The following is a 21,822-nucleotide window of genomic DNA, read 5'->3' on the forward strand; positions in this document are numbered from 1 at the left end:
TAAGTAGCAATAAGAACTCCACTGTTAAACATGAGCGAACTATGCAGGTGACAGCAGTGTGAACGAAGTGCACTGTGTTAACAGTAGACGGTAAATTCTTAAACCGTCCTTCCTCTTTTTTATTCGGTCAGTCTTCGTACCACCCGTGTTAGCAATAGACAGTTAATTCTTAGACCGTCCTTCTTCTTTTTATTTCAGTCAGTCTTCGTGCCACCAATATGCCTGCACTCTTCGCGCAGGCACATCTCGGCGGCACCCCAGTATGGCCTGTTAAGGCCACAAAAACAGCAACAGTAAAATGGACAGTAAAGAATAATGGCTAACTTACAGCGTCCAAACCAATTCAGCATACTGCGAGAAATAGCCCATACAGAAAATCCTCCGTCTCTTTTGCGGACGACATACGTACACGTCTTGTGCGGAGTGGTTCTTAAAAAACCCGCGTAATCAATCAAATGCTAAGTACTTCGGTGTCGCCATCTGACGCTGATTCTGTAAATCGGGTGAAGCGTTGTTGAACTTCGTTTGTCGACATTAGCTATGGCGGATGGCAGTCAGCTGCGGATAATACTTTGACATTTGAAGTTGCTCGATATTTGGTTGCTACTGTGTATGTAATGATAGCGAAAAATGTGTGGGGAGTCGTGCCGCGAATTCTTTCAGAAATGGCGGATGTGGATAAGACCTGTCGTAGTGGTTATTTATGTTCTTGTAATAGTTGTAGTACTACCAGTACTTGTTGTAAATGCTATGAACAATGGTTTCACGAAGGAAGACCAAGGGACACTCGTTGGTGGAGTCTTTGCATTAATGGCCTTACCCATCTCGATATGGGAAATCATTCAGCATATGGTATTTTACACAAAACCGCATCTACAGAAGCACATTATCAGGTAAGTCTGTGTTTACAAACGTCTCCTGTCACCTAATGAATGGAAGACAATAACGAACTGCAAGTAAGATCTTACACGTTTGTAATGTCAAACCTAATCCGTAGTTTCAAAATGCCAGGTGAGCAACTTGGATAGTTTTTACCATCATAAAACTGTAATAATTGAACTGGGGCTGATAATTTTTATTATTTTAAAGTAATATCTATGACCTAGACAACTGTTCTGGGTCTTTCTTGGAAGTAGGTATGTTTAGTAATGCAGCTTAATGGCCTGTACCATTTTGAAACATAGCATACTCAGTGCAGGTTTTTAAGGCCTTACAGCAGTCTCCCATTTGCTTACAATTACTTGATTACAGTGTACTGGTACCCCACATAAACAAACTGTGAGTGCCAATTTCAGGTAGATTATACAAAACGTAAATGACAGAATACTAGTAGCTGATATTCTCTGTGACTTATGAAAATCATTTGAATGAGCAGTCCATTGTATTTTCGTAGAGCAGCTCTAGTATTGTGGTATGTGACCACTTCCTGATTACTGGGTTTCATCCAGTCTAATAAAAATAATGCACTGTGTCACATTATGAAATTCAGGGATTGCATAGCTTCCTCAGAATGGCCAATAATCACAGCTGATGTACCCAAGGAACAGTATTCAGTCTGCTACCATAGATTCAAGAATCATAAATTATTCTCTTTGTTGATGATGCAAGTGTTATAATCAAGCCTAATGCAAAAACTTCAGCTCCTGAATATGTGAATAAAATGCCCGTAACAGTTAAGTGGTTCTCTGCACAATGTTAATAAAATATAACAGGCAGAACCCACAGCTCAGTATTGCACAAGGCCTGACCACACCATTATAAGAGAATATTTATTCAGCTTTAAACATGTTGACATGCAGTTATTGTTGCCATGTAAAGGCTATATACATTTAGTTCTAACATTACACTATTCAGTTATGTTACAAAAAGGCATTAACTATAGTAATGCACACTGTTATACATACTGACCTTTGTTCATAAATCTAATATGGTATGCCAAATGAATCAACATGTCACATTAAGAACTTCTTAAAATATTACAATTCATAATTTTATATAGGGAATGTACTCCAGAATCAAAATTCAGTCATTTATTGTACACACTTAAAATCTTTCACCTTATAACATGCTATACCCTTCATCCATTGTATTATTGTGATCTGAAATTTATTCAGATTCACTAAGTGGATATTTTTAGGTAGTTTGTTAAAATATGTAAGACAAAGGCACATACTACTGATGTGGTACTTTGCAAACCTGACATTTGGCATATAGATTACATGTCCATTTGTTGTCTTATGTTAGTCTCTTGACATCCTAAGATCAAAGTTAACCACGCTTTCTTTAGTGTATATTAGGTAACTACAGTATAAACATACATGCAAGAGACTGTCATAATACCAATTCCCTTGAAATAGTGTCTACATGATACCCATGGCACTAGTCCCACAATGTGTATGGCGTCTCATTTTACCATTTAAATACAGGCTTTAACCTATGCGAGTTTCCCCATAGCAGAATTCCTTATGTCAGATGGGAATGGAAGAAAGCTGAGTGGATGTATAGTAAGAAAGTTTCATTAACATAGTCTAGAAATAATGGATGAGGAAAAATCAGTAAATAAAAAAAAAGAAACAGTTGATGTTTTAGGTTTTTACAGAAGGCTTCATTACATTATTTACATTCCATGGGTCCAAGGGAGTGTGGTCTCTGGGACATGGAAAGAAGTCAAAGACATACATTTAATTCAATCTAAGTGCAGTACAATGAAATGGGTTGACTCTATTGTTTTACAGTGCTAATTATAATTCTAAATTAACCTGTGAAGATATTCTTCAATGGTATAAAAGCAGTTGCATAATAGAAATTGGGTAATTCAGTCTTAATTTTCTCATAAATTCTCTACATGACATTTGATGTGCTGCATCAGATTGTTGTATACGTCTGTACCTGTACTCATGACTGTTTTCTGTACTCTCATTGCCCCTTGACGTCTTTGTAGAGCTTGTTTTTATTCCTACTACACTTTTAATAGTTTTCACTCTTGCTAATGATGAATGACATTACTGAATATATGTATTGTGTAGTACTTGTCAAAATACCCAGCTTTTTGAAGAGGTCTGTGTGGGATTGATAAGAACTTGTTATAGTTACTCTGGAATGTCAAAACTCTACAGCTCCTCCCAATTTACATTCAGAACCTGTCTGTTACACTTGAGAGACTGATTGTTGTTGTTGTGGTCTTCAGTCCTGAGACTGGTTTGATGCAGCTCTCCATGCCACTCTATCCTGTGCAAGCTTCTTCATCTCCCAGTACCTACTGCAGCCTACATCCTTCTGAATCTGCTTAGTGTATTCACCTCTTGGTCTCCCTCTATGATTTTTACCCTCCACTCTGCCCTCCAATACTAAATTGGTGATCCCTTGATGCCTCAGGACATGTCCTACCAACCGATCCCTTCTTCGAGAGACTGATATGAGGATAGGAGAAAGTAATTTTTATTTTTCACTGATAACATAATATGTTTCTGTTGCAATTTTCATAAAACAGAATTATATTTTAGTGCCACCATGCTCCATTTTAATCATTCAGTCAAATTGTTGGGTCTCATATTTTACGGATGTCTCTCATGGCTACCAGCATTTCAAAAACCTTAAAGTTCGATCACTCAAAGCATTTTTAAAGTGTATCATTGGAGGAGATGTCTAGGATGCAGACAGGTCTTGTCTACAACAATGCATCCAAGTCTTCATCAACTACTATACAGATTACATTTGTACCATCTAAGTTTCAGCTTGAAAGTTGTATCTAAAGAGGCTGGATGTATAAACCATTTAGGTCTCAGGCAGTCAAAGGAGACTTATAGCTCTGTGGGGACTTAACTCCATGGGGTCACCCGGAACAATATCGCTGCCCTGAGGTAGCTCAGCTAACCTCTCTGGACCTGCAGTTAGTTCGCTCTGATCGATGTTTGTGACAACATGTTTTTTACCTTGTAAGACAACAAAATATATTTCTGTGGAATCATACAACCTGTTAGTTATTATATGTAACTACAGTCCCGAGTATCATACTTCCTACAGCCCTATTCCAAGCCTCTGCATGGAATCTAGTGAACCATCACTTTCTACCTCTTTGAAGAAATGGTGATTAGGGTTGTTGGTAATTAGGGTTGTTCTGCTGGTACTAACATGCATCATAATCAGTTTTAGTAGCAAATGCAGTGACACAGTGTAAGGTCTCCTTGCAGTCAATGATGTAACTGGTGTGAATGTCAGTTATTGGTATATGGAAAAGAGAATTGCAGGAAGAGAATGAGAATGAACATAAACACTTAAACTGATTTGCTTGACCAGGTACTGGAACAAAATAAGAGCATTATAGCTGTACTTGAAGTAAGGTATTGTCATGTGTCCATTTAACTCTGCAGCGGAGTGTGCACTGATATGAAACTTCCTGGCAGATTAAAACTGTGTGCCGGACCGAGACTTGAGTTAGAGTCTCGGTCCGGCACGCAGTTTTAATCTGCCAGGAAGTTTCATATTGTCATGTGACCTGTGGCTTCATACTGCATCATAATTAACTTCAGAAGGCTGCATAAGTGTTGTTAAAAACTGTTAAGACACCCAATCATGAAACTAAGCAGCAGGTTCCTAAAGAGAAAGTCTATCACCAGATACTTTGGCACCTTTTTGGACAAACGACAAATCATAATGCACATATTGAAGAATTGTGCAAGAGAGGCGGTACAAGATGAGCAGAATTATTGGTTTAGCCAGTTGTGATTATAAACTACCAAGACAAATAATAAAATGAATCATTAAGGCTATCCTAACTGTGGTAATGGGATACTGTGTGAGTGCTTGGGTACCTAGTCTTCTGCTAATAACACCAACATAGGTGGTTAATAGGGTCCAATGCGGAATACTTCTGTGGGTGATAGAAGCTTTTGATACTGTAGGTAATACTTTGGATATGCTCACTCAATCTCCAGAAGAAAAAAAAAAAGAAAAAAAAAACGGTGATACATAGGCTAAAGGCACAAATCAATTACGAATTTCAGAATTTAATTGGCAGACGGAAAACGGGCAAACACTAAATCCAAAATAAGACCCCCCTCCGATGATGGAAACTATGGGATGATACCCAAGGTTATGGGCCTTAGGCCACCTACTGGCATGGAATGGGGCACAGTCAAACTTACGAACATACCTGTAGTGAAGAAGGTGCACCAGAAAATACGGGGGGGGGGGGGGGGTTGTCCTCTGTATGCCAATGTTGCTGATACTAGTTGACAACAACTGAACTGAACCATCATGTAAGACTTGACATCAAGAATATACTGTGTTGCAAGACAAACTGGCAGATCTTTGGACAGTACTGCCGATGCTGTTTGAGGAAAAGGCTTGGGTAGCGTGTCATCTTATCACTCAACCCCTATCTGCTGCACATTGGGTGGGTGTAAGGAAAACCTTATGGAGTTAACAGCTGCAGCAGATGAACCGCCAATAGTACTCGCACGGCAATCATAACGATAGCACTGGAGTGGAAACACAGGTGTGGTTTGTATCTTTGCCGCCCAAGGAACTAGAACCAGAGTGATGTGAGATGGTGTGTGGCTGCGCTCCTCATCAGCAACAGTGATAATCTTTCAGGAAAGGGGAGTCATCTCTTGCAACTGTGGAGCCAGCAGACAACAGAAGAGGCAGATTCTACCATAGAAAACTCCTCAGGACCCAAGGAACCAGTAGGACATGCCTTCTGACCAAGGCATGACAGAATGTGTTGTGAACAGTGGCAGACAAAAAATGGTGTCATTCTATTCCTAACCAATTTCAGTTAGTTATAGCATATGTCAGTTGCCCATATGAAGGAAACAAGTTGTAGGACAGTAATAAGTAGATATAGTTGGGTATGACATAATCATCATTAATTGTAAAAAACTTGCAAGGTTAGGAAGAAGTATTGTGTTAACTTTAACAGTCCATTTTCTATCATTGGATGCTAATGTACAGAGAAAGGAATGTCTGTTGATTAGTAATAATTTGAGTCCAAATGAATACAGCTTGTACTTCAATCATAGGCAACGTGCTACACTGTAATTAATAAATAAATAAATAAATAGGCACACCTTACTAAAGTTCCTCTAGAATGTGCCACATGTGACAACTCTGCAACAGTGTGCCATATTTTAACTGAATCTTGTTTTTGTGATGACAAGAGAGCAATAAATGGTTTGGCTAGAGGTATGTCCACTGTTTTAAGTGACTACTGGGTTAATGTAAGACACATTTTCAATTTTTTTGAGGAATTAGGGCCCTAAAACCAGTTGCTTTATCATCACTAAACATTGAGAGATGGTGTGTACTTGTTCTGTTGCTTGTATTCCATCTATAATTTGCCAGTGTTGTATGTTTTGCGTAATTTTCTTTCTCTGTATCTGTCGCTGTCTGTAAATTACATTCTGGCTTTTTTGTTTCAATTTATGTAACTTACTTCTCCATTGTTTCTGTTTGCAGGATACTATGGATGGTTCCAATATATGCACTGAATGCTGTAAGTATATTTGGAATCAGTTTTAGTGACTAACTCACAAATTTCTATGTTGGGATTTGAACTAAAAAGTCCTGGAACTTTTTGTTTCTCAATAACACGATAGCCATTGCAGTGGGAAACTATTTTAAAAAAAACATCACAAAAAATGTAATTGGATAATTCTTTGTAATTTGGCACTGGTATTTCAGTGAGGTCTTCAACCACCCTCCCTGATGAATAATAATAGTGTCTTAACCACTGCTGTACCTAATTCGCAAAGTAACTTTTCATTCTTAAACAATTCAGAAGTTACTAGGAGGAACCAGATGTGTTATTTGCCTTTTGAAAAGGAGAGAGATAAGATTTTCATCATCATGTGTGTTGATTATATTGTTAATCATCACAGTGATGAGAGGTATAATTATCCTTATTGTGCTTGGAAAAAAGTTGTTGCTATGTGTAAAAGATTGTAGTAAATTAGAAACTCTGGAGTTTTAGCTCAGATTGACATGCAAGACACCCCCCCCCCCCCTCCACACACACACACACACACACACACACACACACACACACACACACACACACACATACACACATACACACACACACACATACACACACACACAGCCGCAACTGTTTGTGAAAATTGGAGCACCCGGAGGTAATCATCTTTGAGTCACTTCAAAATTGGAGTATGTGCAGAACATTGGAATCATAATAAGTGATTAAGGTTGCAGAGAGATGGCATACATGTTGGCCCCGCAGTAACCTCTTTTGTGTGACCAGATACATCACTGTTGCAGCACACACAATAGGTGCAAAATTGTCAAACAAAGTGAAAACAGTGAGCAAGTGCTGGTATGACTACCAGTGTCAAAGGATGTAATATCAGCATGTCAGTGAGTTCAAATGTGGCAGACTGATTAGTCTCTAGGAAATGGGTTTATCTTACTGTGACACTGTGGCTCATACAAGCCACAGGCTATGACAGTGACGTGTGTGCGCGTGCATGGGTTCACATATGCTCACATGTGTGTGTGTGTGTGTGTGTGTGTGTGTGTGTGTGTGTGGCGAGAGTTTGATACCGTGTGCTGAGGGCTAGACTGGTGGCATGCAAGACATAGTGTCAGCTTCTACTGACCAGAAACCACTAGCACCTCAGACTGCTTTGGGCATGTGAACACATCACTGGCATTCTGAGTGGTGGAATGTAATTTTTTGTAAGAGTTGTGCTTCAGTTTGTCCAACTGTGATGCTGTGTATATGTTTCATGCTACTCTGGTGAATGCGGTGGAACAGACTGCATTGTCGAGTGGCATAATGGATGAATGCCAAATGTGAATGCCATTAGCTATAACATACATCCTTGTATCCTACGCACTGAGAGAAAGCTGAACACCAGCCACTCAATAAGGAAGTTCTAGAGCCTGAGGCATTTTTCTCTCCTGCAGACAGCTGCACATGTCACACTGCAACAGGACAAAACCTGCCCACATGTGGCAAGAAATGTGCGAGCCTTCTTTGAAGAATGACCTGCATGACTGCTTCCCTGGCCAGCAGGTTCACGTGTCAAAGTTGGCCAAACATGTCTGGAATATGACCCTGTGGCAATATGTTCATTCTTGTCCTTTTGTAACCACTTCTGGAGTTTTATGGCTGCATGTACAAACCATGTGGCAGTGTCTTACCCAAGAGCATATCCAGGACATCTTGGATTCCGTGCCACATCATCTAGAAGCTCTAATTGCACCAAGTGACAGCTTCACACCATTCTTAAGCCTGGCAGTCAAAGTGCATATACAGTTCTGTAATACTAATAATTTGTATACTGTCATGTCCCTAATCTGTGGAATAAATTTTATTGTAGGATTATTTGAATACATCTGATCCTTCAGTTTGTCCCACATGTAAAAATCACAGGCGGAGAGATCCGGTGACTGAGGTAGCCATGAGACTGCACTGCCTCTGCTGATTGTCCTCTATTCACAAAACACGTCATGCACTCATAAGAAGGTTGTGAAGGAGGTGTGTGCCACTGTTCCATCTTATTAAAAATGTTCATACAATGTAAGAGGACACTGGGAGGCAAAATCATAAAAATATATTCCATTTCAGTATATTAGTTATTTACTTTTCTTCTATATATTTAAAATAGCTTAAGGGCCATTCCTTGTCAAGTTTCAGAAAAGGTTCCCACATGACTGTTGCGGATTTTGATGGAGCTCTGTATGAGCATATGCATATGTTCCCAATGAAAAATGGTTAACTTTTACTTTTAGTTATGTCGATATGCTCATTTGTTCTATCCCATAATGCAGCCTTTGATACTGTATGCCCCCCTCCCCCTGCTGCAGGGGGCCCACAGTTCTTTTGTGGGTACGTGGGTGGCGCTTACGGATCCCTGTGCTATTGCAGCCATTCTTATTTTCTGGACTAGTATACCTTACTGTTCCTTCTCCTTCCCTGCCCTTTTCCTTTCCCTTTGGCCCTACATTTATATGTCTTGGTGTTCTTATTTATGTCAGCCTGGCTATCCTTTTGACTTCGCTTCATCTTGTGGTTTCCTCTTCCTCTTCCACCTTTGTTTTTTGGTTGCCCTCAGAGGTTTGACATCCATCTCTAAATCTGAAATCTGTAGTGTGATTCAGATGGGGAAGAACTCTCTCCTTAGCGTCTTTGGCATGGGTTTCTCTCCCTCTCCTCCTCACCCTCTCCTCCTCACCCTCTCCTCCTCACCCTCTCGTCCTCACCCTCTCGTCCTCACCCTCTCGTCCTCACCCTCTCGTCCTCACCCTCTCGTCCTCACCCTCTCCTCCTCACCCTCTCCTCCTCACCCTCTCCTCCTCACCCTCTCCGTGCCATAACCCTTTTACCGTCTTGCTAGATCACCAGATCAGTAGCCAGTCCGTATGGTGGGGCTGTTATGTACCCATTTTTCTGAGCCCTCTGACACCACAGGGATTATGCTACTGGTACCTGTGCTGTGAACCCCTTGTGCAAGCCTGTGGTTGCCCATCTTTTTGAGGCATCGGAACTCCTGGCAACGACCGTCCTGCCAGGCGGCCATTGTTATGGCTGGGTGCACTCACGAAGTGAGCCCCTGTTCAGAATAGGTGGTACCAGGATGGACGTTTGGCACATGAGACATGTTGAACACTCTGGCCACTCTTTTGTGGTGACATTTCTCCCTAGGAATATTTCTGTCTCAGTTCCTGTTTCTGCCTTTCCCCTCTTGGCTACCCCTGGGAGGAGGGCCAGGTTTGCTAACTTGGGGGAAACCCTTTCCATGGTTCCTCATCTGTACCAGGACTGATGGGGAGACTTTTACTACCATGAAACACCTTTTCTTTGTGGAACACATTGAGGAAATGTTCAGTGAAGTTGAGTCCTTAGGCAGGATGAGATCTGGCTCCTTCCTTATAAAGACAACTTCTGCCAGTCAGTTGGCCTCCCTCCATGCTTGCAGCCATTAGGAGACATCACATTGAATACCACTCCTCACAAGTCTCTCAAAATGACACAGAGTGTAATTTTCCATAGGGGCCTTCTCCTCTAGGCTGATGATGAACTTGGGGTCAATCTGGAACGACATGGTGTTCATTTCATCTGGTATGTCCAGAGAGGCCCTAAGGACTATCGTGTAAACACTAGCATTTGAGTGGGATACCGTGCCTGAGAAAGTCAAGATAATTGTATATAAATGCGACGTCAAACCATACATTCCACCTCCCATGCATTGCTTCTGTTGGCTCAAGTTTGACCACATGTCCTCGTGATGTGATGCCACTCCCATCTGTGGTGACCGTGCTACCCTCTTCTTGTGGGGAGCCCTTGCACGCCACCACCTAACTGTGTAAACTGCTCTGATTTCCGTGCTCCCCACTTACTGGAGTGTCCAATGTACCACCCTGGGTGCCGTAACACATCAATTACTGATGACAGTGTTGAAGAATTAAAGCAAGTGGTTCTGTAAAATCTCTGAATCACCATCAGAGAGGTTGCTGATGATGCCGGCATATCCTTTGGCTCATGCCAAGCAATTTTTTGGATCTGTTGGACATGAAAGATGTAAGCAGCAGTTTGTTCTGAAACTGTCGAATTTTGACCAAAAAATGATGTCATGTAGACATCGCTGCAGAATTGCTGAATTAAGTCAAAAACAATCCAAAACTTCTAAAGTTTAGGCTATAACAGGTGGAGAAATGTGGGCATACAGGTATGACATTGAAACCGAGGCTCAGTTGTCCCAGTGGAAACTGTCTGAAGATCCAAGACTGAAAAAAATTCAACAAGTTTGAACACATGTAAAGCTTTTTCTCACCGTTTCCTTCGATTACAATGGGACAGTGCATCACGAGCCTTATGGTCATACGGTCAGTAAGGAATACTAGCTGCAAGTTATGCACTGCTTGCATGAAGCAACCTGCAGAAAATGGCCAGAATTGTGGCACAACCACTCATGGAAACTGTATGATAATAATGCCCCTACTCACACCACAATGCTTGTTCATGATTTTTTGACAAAAAATAAAACCATTACGTTACATCAGCCATTGTATTTGCCGGACATGGCCCCCTGCGACTTCATTCTATTGCTGAGACTGGAGAGAACCACGAAAGGACATAGTTTTGTTGCAATTGATGAGATAAAAACAAAATTGCTGAAGGAGCTGGACACCATAATGAAAAGTGAGTTCCAGAAGTGCTTTCAAGATCGGAAAAAGTGCTGGCACAAGTGGGTTAATCTGTTTGGAATTACTTTGAAAGGACAAAGTTGGCATTGATGAATAAATAAAGATTCTTTAAGAAAAAGAATAATACACATTACATTTTGATTATACCTTGTGTATAAATACTTTTTGATCATAAGGTTCTGGACACCTATTAGTGGACATTACTACAGGGTGTGTCCACCCTTTGCATTTATGACAGTTTCAACTCTGCTGGGCACACTTTCGATAAGGTATCTGAATGCCTATGGGTGAAGGGTAGCCCAGTCTTCCTCAAGAGCCGAAACCAGAGAAGTTAATAATGTTGCACACTGAGGTCGGAGTGAAGTCGACATTCTAACTGGTTCCAAAGATGTTTCATTGGGTTCAGGTCAGGACTCTGGGCAGGCCAGTCCATTTCAGGAATTTTACAAACGATTGACTCACAGATACTGCTTTATAAAAAGAGTGCATCATCCTGCTGATTCGGTTGGTCATTATCTCCAAACTGTTTCTGTACTGTACACATTGTACAGTGTTGTAAGATGTTTTCATATCCTTCCACATTTAGCAAACACAATACAGAGACCATGCCCTAACAACAAGAAACACCCCCTTACTGTAACATCTCTGCACTTCGGTATTGGAACTACACATGATGGCAGGTAATGTTCTCCATACATTTGCCAAACATTAACTCTTCCATCAAATTGCCGAGGATACAGCATAATTCATCACTCAAAATTACTCATTTCCCATCATCCACTGTTCAGTATTGTTGCTCTTTGCATCACCACAAGTGTCACTTAGCTTTCAATTGCAAAAATACGTGGGTTAGGAGTAACTGCTTGATCATTATACTCCTTTCTTTTTAACTACCTGCAAACGGTCATTGTGTTAGCTGTACTGCTTGTAGCACTTCGTAGTTCACAAGTGATTCCTTCCACTGATTTCATGTGAGTTTTTTACAACCAACCACAACCCTCAACAGTTCTTGTCCATCAGTACATGAGATATGCTGTGGTTGTTCCTTCACATTTCCACTTAACAATCAAATCGTCATCAACTGACTTGGGCAACTTAAACTGCCCATCATGAGTTTGTTACTCGAGTGACATCCAATGACTAGTCCATGTTCGAGGTCACTGAACTCTCTTGACCTACCTATTCTGCTATATTAAATAGATTTACCATATAGTGATGTTATTGTTAAAATGAACTTGCAGTAAATAATTAACTTTATACAGGTCAATAAAAGTGCAGAACTGGCTGTAGATTCATCCTTCAAGAAATTAAATACAAAAATTAGCTTAATTATTGCCTTCACACATGGGTGGCATAAGTTATGTAAGATTTCAAAGACTTGCTTGTGTAGTGCTGAAGGAACAAATGGATGAGTTTTTCTGTTCAGAACCTTACAATTCAACTTGCTGCTTATGGCTGGAACATCGACAGGCCTAAATTGAAGATAAGATGCAGTATCTTTTTTAAAAAATCCTGAAGTTCCTTGTCAGAATCATGTGCTTGTGCTAGCTGCATGAAGTCAACTGTCTTAATGATACTGCTCACCTGGGACAGGCAGGCTGCCACTACATTGTTAGTTTTTGATATATTCCTTACATTGGTGGTGAATTGTGCTATGAATTCCAGTTGACTGTATTTTCTCAGGGAACATTTATCATTATTTTTCCGAAAGGCATAATTAGGGGTTCATGATCTGTACAAACAATGAAATCTCTTGCTTCCAGCTGTGTATGAATGTATTTAATGAACTCATAAACCACCAACAACTCTCAATCGTATACACTCCATTGTTGCTGATCCAGAGAGAGTTTTCATGAAAAGAATGCTAGAGGCTGCTACGCCTCGTCTACATACTGTTGCAATGTAGCACTGATTGCAGTTTGGTTAGTATCTACTATGAATGAGAGAGGTGCTTCTAAAGCCAGATGTGCAAGAAGGGCTGTATCTGCTATACTTTTTCTAGCTGCTTTGAACGCAGTATCTGTTGATTCGGTCCACTGCACTGGCATTTTGCCTTTAACATTAGGACCAGCTAAAGCTGCAGTAAGAGACTCTTGGAGTTTGCCACATGAGGTAGGTGACATCAGTAAAAGTTAACAACTCCCAGGAATCTTCGTACTTCTTTAGCAGTTTCTGGCTCCGCAATGCTTAAAATAGCTTCAACTTTCTCCAGTAATGTCAGTGATCTGGCTGACGATATAAGATGGCCAAAAAGCACTTTGAGGTGTTCAACATTATTCTTTATTTATCAAGGCATCTAAATACCTCAATCAGGTGCTGTTTGTGTTCATCTGGTGTTGCTTAAAAATTAGTCTTCCATCAAGATATGCAAAGCAATACTGCAAGCCCTGTGAAACTCAATCTATAAATCTTTGACATGTCTGGGCAGCATTTCTCAATTGAAACATCATAAACATGCTTTCACATATATCAAACGGCATTTTAATGTCAATTTTTGGAATATCTCTATCAACTACAAGAATATGTGTGTATTCCCTTGCACAGTGTTGTAAGTTAAAATCTTTTTCCCAAATAGTGCATAATTATAATCCCTCAATAAAGTAACATGGTAGCAGTCCGGTGTTGACCTAGCATTTAGGGCACAGTAATTACCACATGGCTGCCATACACTGTTCTTTGGTACTAAATGTAGGGGTGATGGCCAAGATATGCTAGACAGGCAACTGATGCCTTCCTTCAACATGGCATCAATTTCTGCCTTTGCACCTTTGCAACAGCTTACCAATAAGGGGCAATATGTATGGGTCTGCATGAAGTCAGTGGGTCTGTGGTAGTGTTGACATAATGTGATGTTGTGACATATATTTTGTGGGGCCCAGGAGGCCTCGTGATTCCAGGAAAGTGTTCTAAGTTTGACGTACCCATAGCCCTTCGACTGAATCAATTTGGCATCATATAATGTCGCATTCTTACAGAATCCATTGGCAGATAGACCAGTGATGTTGTCTGTTAGACGAGCATTTGTGATGTCTGGCAGCAGACTATAATGCGCTAAAAAAAGTCAGCTCCAATTATAGGTTTGGCTACATTCACCATAGTGAAATTTTACGCCAAAGCATGTTGTAGTCCCATGACGAACTCAGTGTGCTGCATTCCAAACATTGCGATGGTTGATATATTGTTAGCCGTGGAAAGTCAAAATAAACTAGCTGGTTGGTATTTGTGTAACTGAGTCTGTGACAAAATATTTAGGTGAGAACAGTGTCCACTAAAAACATGCATCCTGTGTTGCGATCTGTGATCAAGAGATGCAAGGACGATGACTAACTATCTGGAGTGACTACTTCTGCCTGTTGTTTACCACTCAGCAAGGTATGCAGCACAGTACACTTCTGTACCTGGTCTCCAAACTTCTTGTGGTACCAACACACGTCTGCCTGGGCTGAGTCATTGGCTGATGGGGAGTTCGCTGTGGAACGACTTCTCCATCTTCTGCAGAACCATTCTCTAGCTTTGCGGACACAGAAAAGTTCATCCATCTGCTTACTTAGCACATCGGTCTTGTTCATGAGACTGTCATAATCCACTCACGTTACCACCGAGGTGCTATTACATGCCATCTAGTACCATGGCAGGGGGATGGTATGATCACAATCTGATTTCAGTCCACCAGGTCCACTGCGACGTCGAGCAACGTGTCCATATTTGATGCTATAGTGGCCTTCACCTGCACTGGCAGACGGCTGCTCCACAATGTGTGCAGTAATGCCTCAGGCACCATGTATGTGTCAACCTTGCTTCTTAAGTGACGAAGGTACTGGGATGGTTTTCTGTCGCTGATACCGTACTGCATGAGAATCTGCCACACTCGTTCTTCCTGTAAAGTGGACACCCTTTGAATTAACTTAGCCTTTAGCTTTGCAAGAGTCCATATTCAGAGGTGAAACTATAATGTCTTGAACCTTGGCTGTGTAGTGGTGGTCCAGTTTACTAGACACCAGTGCAAATTTTGTGGAATTGGTTTCACGTCAGCATGGAGGAAACTTGCCTCTACCTACATGAACCATAGTGCCAAGCTGTGTGGCCAAAACAGGGGTAGCCGAACTGAAAGTCTAGATATTGTTGGTGTGTCCATCATTTCACTAGTTTATGATTCACGAAGGAAGTTCGCCGCAATACTTCTATATCACTGGTTTATTTTTTCAAGCTGTGATCACATCAGGATCAGCTCTGTCACATGTCTGTGGGCTTGCAAACTCGATATTGTGTTCTGGTCATAGCAAGAATGAGATATGTATCAATGTGTCGTTTATAATACCACTTTATTGTGATAAATCACTTTCCTTCACATTCAACATATGAACAATAAAATTTGATGTAATCCCTAACACACAATATACACAATCACAAGTTTTGGTGGGTAACCAAGCGATCAAATACACAAGGAAAAGCATAAAACACCAACAGAATTAAGGTCATGGAACTCTGCATTGCAGCAAGGAGAAGGAATTTCAGAGGCCAGCATGTGAATCCTGTTAACATTTGCCAAATAATTAGCTGATCTTCTGACATCTGCTGTGGCTGTCACTTGTCATCACTACAGGATATTAAAATATTGAAACAGTTGTGTTCTGTTTGTAGTAAACCCTTTCTTCTTAGTAAGGTGGTACAATACAAGAAATACCAAACAGGCTTTCAGAAGGAAGAAGTAGGGTATAAATAACAATCAGGTCACCCAGATTTAGATATTTTGTAGTTTCTCTAAAGCAGATTAAGCAGACACAAGAATGTTTTCTTCAAAAATTGTTGTAAAATCCATATTTGCATTCATGCTTCTAATGATCCTAATGCTGATGAAACATTAACTCCTGACTGTCTTCCTTTCGTTTGTAAAGAAGGTAAAACAGTCGTGGACAATTTGTTTTGCTGTTCACTGTGTACGTGTGACAGAAAAGCTTAAAAATACAATAACTAAGTTGTAGAAATAAATACATTTCTTGATAAAATATCTGTTTTTGTTGTTGTTGTTGGTGGTGGTGGTGTTGGTGTTGGTGTTGGTGTTGGTGTTGGTGTTGGTGTTGTAGCCTTCAGTACAGAGACTGGGTTGATGCAGCTCTCCATGCTGTTCTGTCCTGTACAAGCCTCTTCATGTCCAAATAACAGCTGCAACCTACTCCTTCTGAATCTGCTTAGTGTATTCATCTCTTGGTCTCCCTCTACGGTTTTTACCCTCCACGCTCCCCTCCAGTACCAAATTGGTGATCCTTTGATGCCTCAGAACGTGTCCTACAAGACTATCCCCCCTCCTAGTCAAGTTGTCCCACAAATTCTTCTCCTCCCCAATTCTATTCAGTACCACCTCATTAGTTACGTGATCTACACATATAATCTTCAGCATACATCTGTAGCACCACATTTCAATAGCTGCTATTCTCCTCTTGTCAACACTGTTTATTGTCCATGTTTAACTTCCATACAGGGCTACATTCCATACAAATACTTAAAACTTCCTGACACTTAAATCTACACTCGATGTTAACAAATTTCTCTTTTTCAGAAACACTTTGCTTGCCATACGCAGTCTACGTTTTGTATTCTGTCTACTTCGACCATCATCAGTTATTTTGTTCCCAAAATACCAAAACTCATTTACTACTTTAAGTGTGCCATTTCCTAATTTAATCCATCAGCATCACCTGATTTAATTTGACTACATTCCATTATCCTCACTTTGCTTTTGTTGATGTTCATCTTATATTCTCCTTTCAAGACACCATCCATTCCATTCAGCTGCTGTTCCAAGTCTTTTGCTCTGTCTGACTGAATTACAATGTCATCGGCAAACCTCAAAGTTTTTATTTCTTCTCCATAGATTTCAATTCGTATTCCAAATTTTTCTTTTGTTTCCTTTACTGCTTGCTCAATATACAGATTGAATAACATCGGGGATATTATGCAACCCTGTCTCACTCCCTTCTCGACTACTACTTCCCCTTCATGCCCCTCGACTCTTATAACTGTCGTCTGACTCTTATAACTGTCATCTGGTTTCTGTTCAAATTGTAAATAGCCTTTCACTCCCTGTATTTTACACCTGCCACCTTCAGAATTTGAAAGAGAATATTCCAGTCAACATTGTCAAAAGCTTTTCTTAAGTCTACAAATGCTAGAAACATAGGTTTGCCTTTCCTTAACCTATTATCTAAGATAAGTTGTAGATCAATATTGCCTCATGTGTTCCAGCATTTCAACGGAATCCACACTGATCTTCCCCGAGGTCGGCTTCTATGAGTTTTTCCATTTGTTTGTAATTAATTCATGTTAGTATTTTGCAGCCATGACTTATTAAACTGATAGTTCGCTAATTCTCGCACCTATCAACACCTTCTTTCTTTGGGATTTGAATTATTACATTCTTCTTAAAGTCTGAAGGTATTTCACCTGTTTGATACATCTTGCTCACCAGATGGAAGAGTTTTGTCATGGCTGGCTCTCCCAAGACTGTCAGTAGTTTTAATGGAATGTTGTCTACTGCCGGGGCCTTGTTTTGACTTAGTTCTTTCAGTGCTGTATATCTGTACAGTCACTTATTTGGTACTGTTGTATTCATCTTTTAATCTAGTTTTCGTATGTCTTTTGTCTGTTGCAGTGGATAGGTCTTCTCTGTCCGCAGCAGTCAATTTATTATGATAGTCTCAGAGAATGTTATGAAGCATATGTTATATACAATTTTATGACTTATCTTTTAAATTATCTGAATGCTGAGATGGATCTGGAGGCCAATCTAGAACTGAAGCCACAAGTGCACCACATCTTCCCCCTGTGCTGTCTTGGTCCATGGGAAATGGGATGGTAAGCAAAAATATATTATTCTAAGATTATTTCATTCTCTGTTGTAATGTGATAGTCATAATTGTCACCACCATCATGCATTGTCTTTGAAGTCCTCAATATTGTATAATTGTGAGCTAATTTAATATATCTCAAAAAAGTTTATAAAGTGATAATTATTAATATCAGTTCACTCCTTTATTTTATAAAAGAGTCAAAGAAAAACATTTTATGTTGGATATTTGCACATAATATATTGCAGTAGTTCAAAAATACAAGCGGGTCATGCTTTAAAAGCTTTCAGGATGAAATTTCAATAAATCTGCAATCTCAGGCGACATGACGCACCTCAGTTGCATAAGACCTTCCCTGTCACGAGAGCTCATACTGGATAAATATTTCCATGGCTCTTCACAAGACTTCTTTGGAGCTCACTAGTCTTATTAAAACTGTCCCCACCACCTTTGGATCAAATGGACTCGTGGTGAGCAATTATGTCCACTTGAGCACTCATGAACAAAAATAATATGGCAGTACAACAACAAAATGCAATTCCTCCAGTACCAGAAAGTGTTTATAATTGTAAGGAGACAACAGGGAAGTTGTGAAGCTATCACATCTTTTTATTCAGAAAATATTGTCTGGAATGGCTGGAAGCTGGAAACAAGTGAAAAAGTGTAAAGGTGTAAAAACAGAGATTTGCTAATAGAGACCTCTACCTCGCATCAAGCAGTGTCACTTTTAAGTGCCATGCTTCTAGACAAATACCACATTGTGACCGAAGTGCACACCATGGTAAATTACACCTAAGGGACTGTGTCGTGCAAGGATGTTATGGGTACAGAAATATGTGAATAATGGGACAGAGGTGGTGTCACAGACATCAGCATTATTATGAAGAGAGTTAGTGACATGCTGGTGACACCTGCTATTATCTTCACTTTTAATATACCTGGGCTCTCAAAGAACGTAAAATCAGAGTTCATCTCCCTAAAGGTATGACCTTAACCTAATATGTTTAGCTGCTTTAAGCACCATGAATTTGGATACAACACACTTACATGTATGGGGCAGGCAAATTGAGGAAATTACTGCCCATGATCAGGAAATATCTGGAATGAAATTTTCACTCTGCAATGGAATGTGTGCTGATTTGGAACTTCCTGGCAGATAAAAACTGAGCGCCGTACCGAAACTCAAACTCGGGACCTTTGCATTTTGCAGGCAAGTGCTCTACCGACTGATCTACGTAAGCACGGCTAACAACCCCATAGTGAGTTGTGCTTGGGTAGAGCTCTTTCCCACAAAAGGCAAAGGTCTCAAGTTCGAGTCTCAGTTCGACGTACAGTTCTGATCTGCCAGAAAGTTTCGGGGGATATATATTTTGTTTCCGTAATCCAGTCTTAACTGTTGTGGAAAGCAAGTGGTGTGGAGTTGAGATTGATTGCTTCATATACCACAAGGAAAGAAATACTCAGGAGTTAAAGACCACCAAGCTGGTATCTTTTACAGAAGCTAAGAAGATGTTCAAGTTAATGTAGCCAACTATCTTTGCCACATTATACTCATCAATTGTGAAGAAATAGCCTCTAAAAATAACTCCAGCAAAACAGATTCAGGCAACTGATGCAAAATTTACTACATTTTACCGATACACGAAAGACCTATATGCATGTGTCCATAAGAAACACATTTCAAACATACTGATGCTCCTGTGCTTTGTGACAGGGCAAAGAACTGGGTGGCAGTGCTTGTCAAGCTCACATACCACCCCTTACCTGTGCCCTTAACCACAACGCTGCAAGTGATGCTGTTATAGATTGAGCCTGAGTTACCCAGTGTGCCTTGTATACCTCCTGCCACACAAGCCCATTGATGGTGAGACGCTCAGGCAACTTGCTGCTGAACTCCCCTCCCCTCCACTTCTTTCAGAAGATTTCAATGTACATGGTGTGCTATGGAGCTTCGCCACTGCCTGGACTTGCAGTCAAGAAAATAAGAATTTCACACAAAGTGAGAACATCATGTTAATGAGAGTGGTTCGTACTATTTGTTTCAGTACTGCTACAGGTTGTGTATAGCTGGACCTCCTAATTTCTTCGTTTCCTCCTTGCAGACAATTTTCAGTGGGAAGTGGATTTTGACCTCCGCGGAAGAGGCAACTTCTCCATCTGGGTCCACGTGCCAGGCAGGGCTGATGAAATGGGTACTCAGAAAGGCTGGCTGAATGCTTTATAGCCAGTTGGCTGATTCTGAACAGCATGAAAGTTTCCAGGACTAGGCCAGTCATGTGCCAGCATGATCTGTGAAGCTGCTGATGTACGCAACCCAGAGTTGCCAAGAATACTTATGTTGTTGTTGTTGTGGTCTTCGGTCCTGAGACTGGTTTGATGCAGCTCTCCATGCTACTCTATCCTGTGCAAGCTTTTTCATCTCCCTGGGTACTTATGAGGCAACCTATTCTTGGTGGAATGAAGAGTGCCATTCTGCTCTGTGAACGACAAAAACAAACGTCATTTTAAAGAGTGTAAGAAGATGTCACAGGAAGAGGTCCTCAACTCCATCAATAGATCAACATCTGCAAGTCAAGTATGGGAAGCCATTAGGAAAATTTCCAGGCAGTATTGATGACCATCAATAATGGCTGTACAAGATTAGATGTGTTGTGTAACAACTCCAGGTGACATTTTCTGGACAAATGCTGAATTTTATAAGAATATTGTCCAGCTTTCTGTCAATATCAGACAATACAGGGGAGGTGTGTTTGTGATTTCTGTAGAGCTAACGTCACCAACATCGAGGACTGCAGTTGCTCTACCTCCCTGTGGGAGCTGGATACTGCATTTATCGCAGCTTGTGACACTGCATCTGGTCACAACCAAATAACTTACGACTTGCAAAGACAGTTAAATGGGCACTGAAGAATGTCATTCTAAAGTTTTTCAGTGAACTCATGAAAGGAAGTGGTTTGATAGAAATTTCAAAATCAGGAAAGGACTCGCTTGTGCCAGCAATTGCCTTAGCTCCAGTCTAATTAGCTGCCTGGAGAAGAACCTTAAACACATCATCAGCTGGGACCTTAATATAGGTATGAGATGTACCACTCCACACTCAATAACCAGACCCATCTGGAAAGCGTTCATGTGCAAGCAACACTTTTTTCAGGTATTCTTCTAACTGGAGATAGCTCAAATTACAACCTGCAGGGACAACATTCTGCTGCACAAATGGGGTTTCCATGGATATCTCCCCATCTTCAAGCAATGTTTTCTGCTGGAATGATTGTTTTTTAATACCAAGTTAGAAATGTCCTATCTGAATGTTTTAAATGGGAAATGATGTCTGTTATGATAGTGTTTCAAATATAATGACATTCACCATAGCCATAGATAGTATAATGTGACAAGGAGCCCTGTATATATAATGCTCCTTACTCATTGACAATTTCTCCACCTTCTGTGCAACTGCCAGACATGCAACAATAATATGTTAGTTGCAGATAACTGTCAGGAGGATGGAGAAATGGGTGAGTGAGTGCCACAGGTTGTAAGTTCTCTTCTAAGAAAACTATTTTTGTCATTTTCAATTACTCATGTTCTCCTTTTCATTTACCTATTTTAAAGCTGAGGGGTACTTCCCAACTTAAATTAAGATGCCTCAAGATTTAAAAAATCTTTCAAAATGAATAGTCAAAGAACTTGGGGAGTAAAACCAGCAAGCCTGCTCCAATCTTTTAAAGCTTTCATGTGGTCCCAGCTCAATTATGCATGCCAGATTGCAGAACAGCTAGCCCTACTTCAAAATACTTGACCTAGTGCACTC

General features: G+C 40.5%; 1 protein-coding gene across 1 annotated transcript in view; it reads left to right on the forward strand.

Moving 5' to 3' along the window:
* The first annotated feature begins 503 nt into the window (after positions 1 to 503).
* The window catches only part of LOC126412392 (transmembrane protein 184C), an 85,428-nt gene continuing 64,109 nt past the window's right edge, over positions 504 to 21,822 (forward strand). The window contains exons 1-3 of the mRNA XM_050081969.1: positions 504 to 893; positions 6,460 to 6,496; positions 17,819 to 18,021. Coding sequence (XP_049937926.1) covers positions 631 to 893; positions 6,460 to 6,496; positions 17,819 to 18,021 — 503 coding nt within the window. The 5' untranslated portion in view covers positions 504 to 630. The remainder of the gene's footprint in view (positions 894 to 6,459; positions 6,497 to 17,818; positions 18,022 to 21,822) is intronic.

Source organism: Schistocerca serialis, chromosome 7 (assembly GCF_023864345.2).
Source record: "Schistocerca serialis cubense isolate TAMUIC-IGC-003099 chromosome 7, iqSchSeri2.2, whole genome shotgun sequence".
Lineage (NCBI taxonomy): Eukaryota > Metazoa > Arthropoda > Insecta > Orthoptera > Acrididae > Schistocerca > Schistocerca serialis.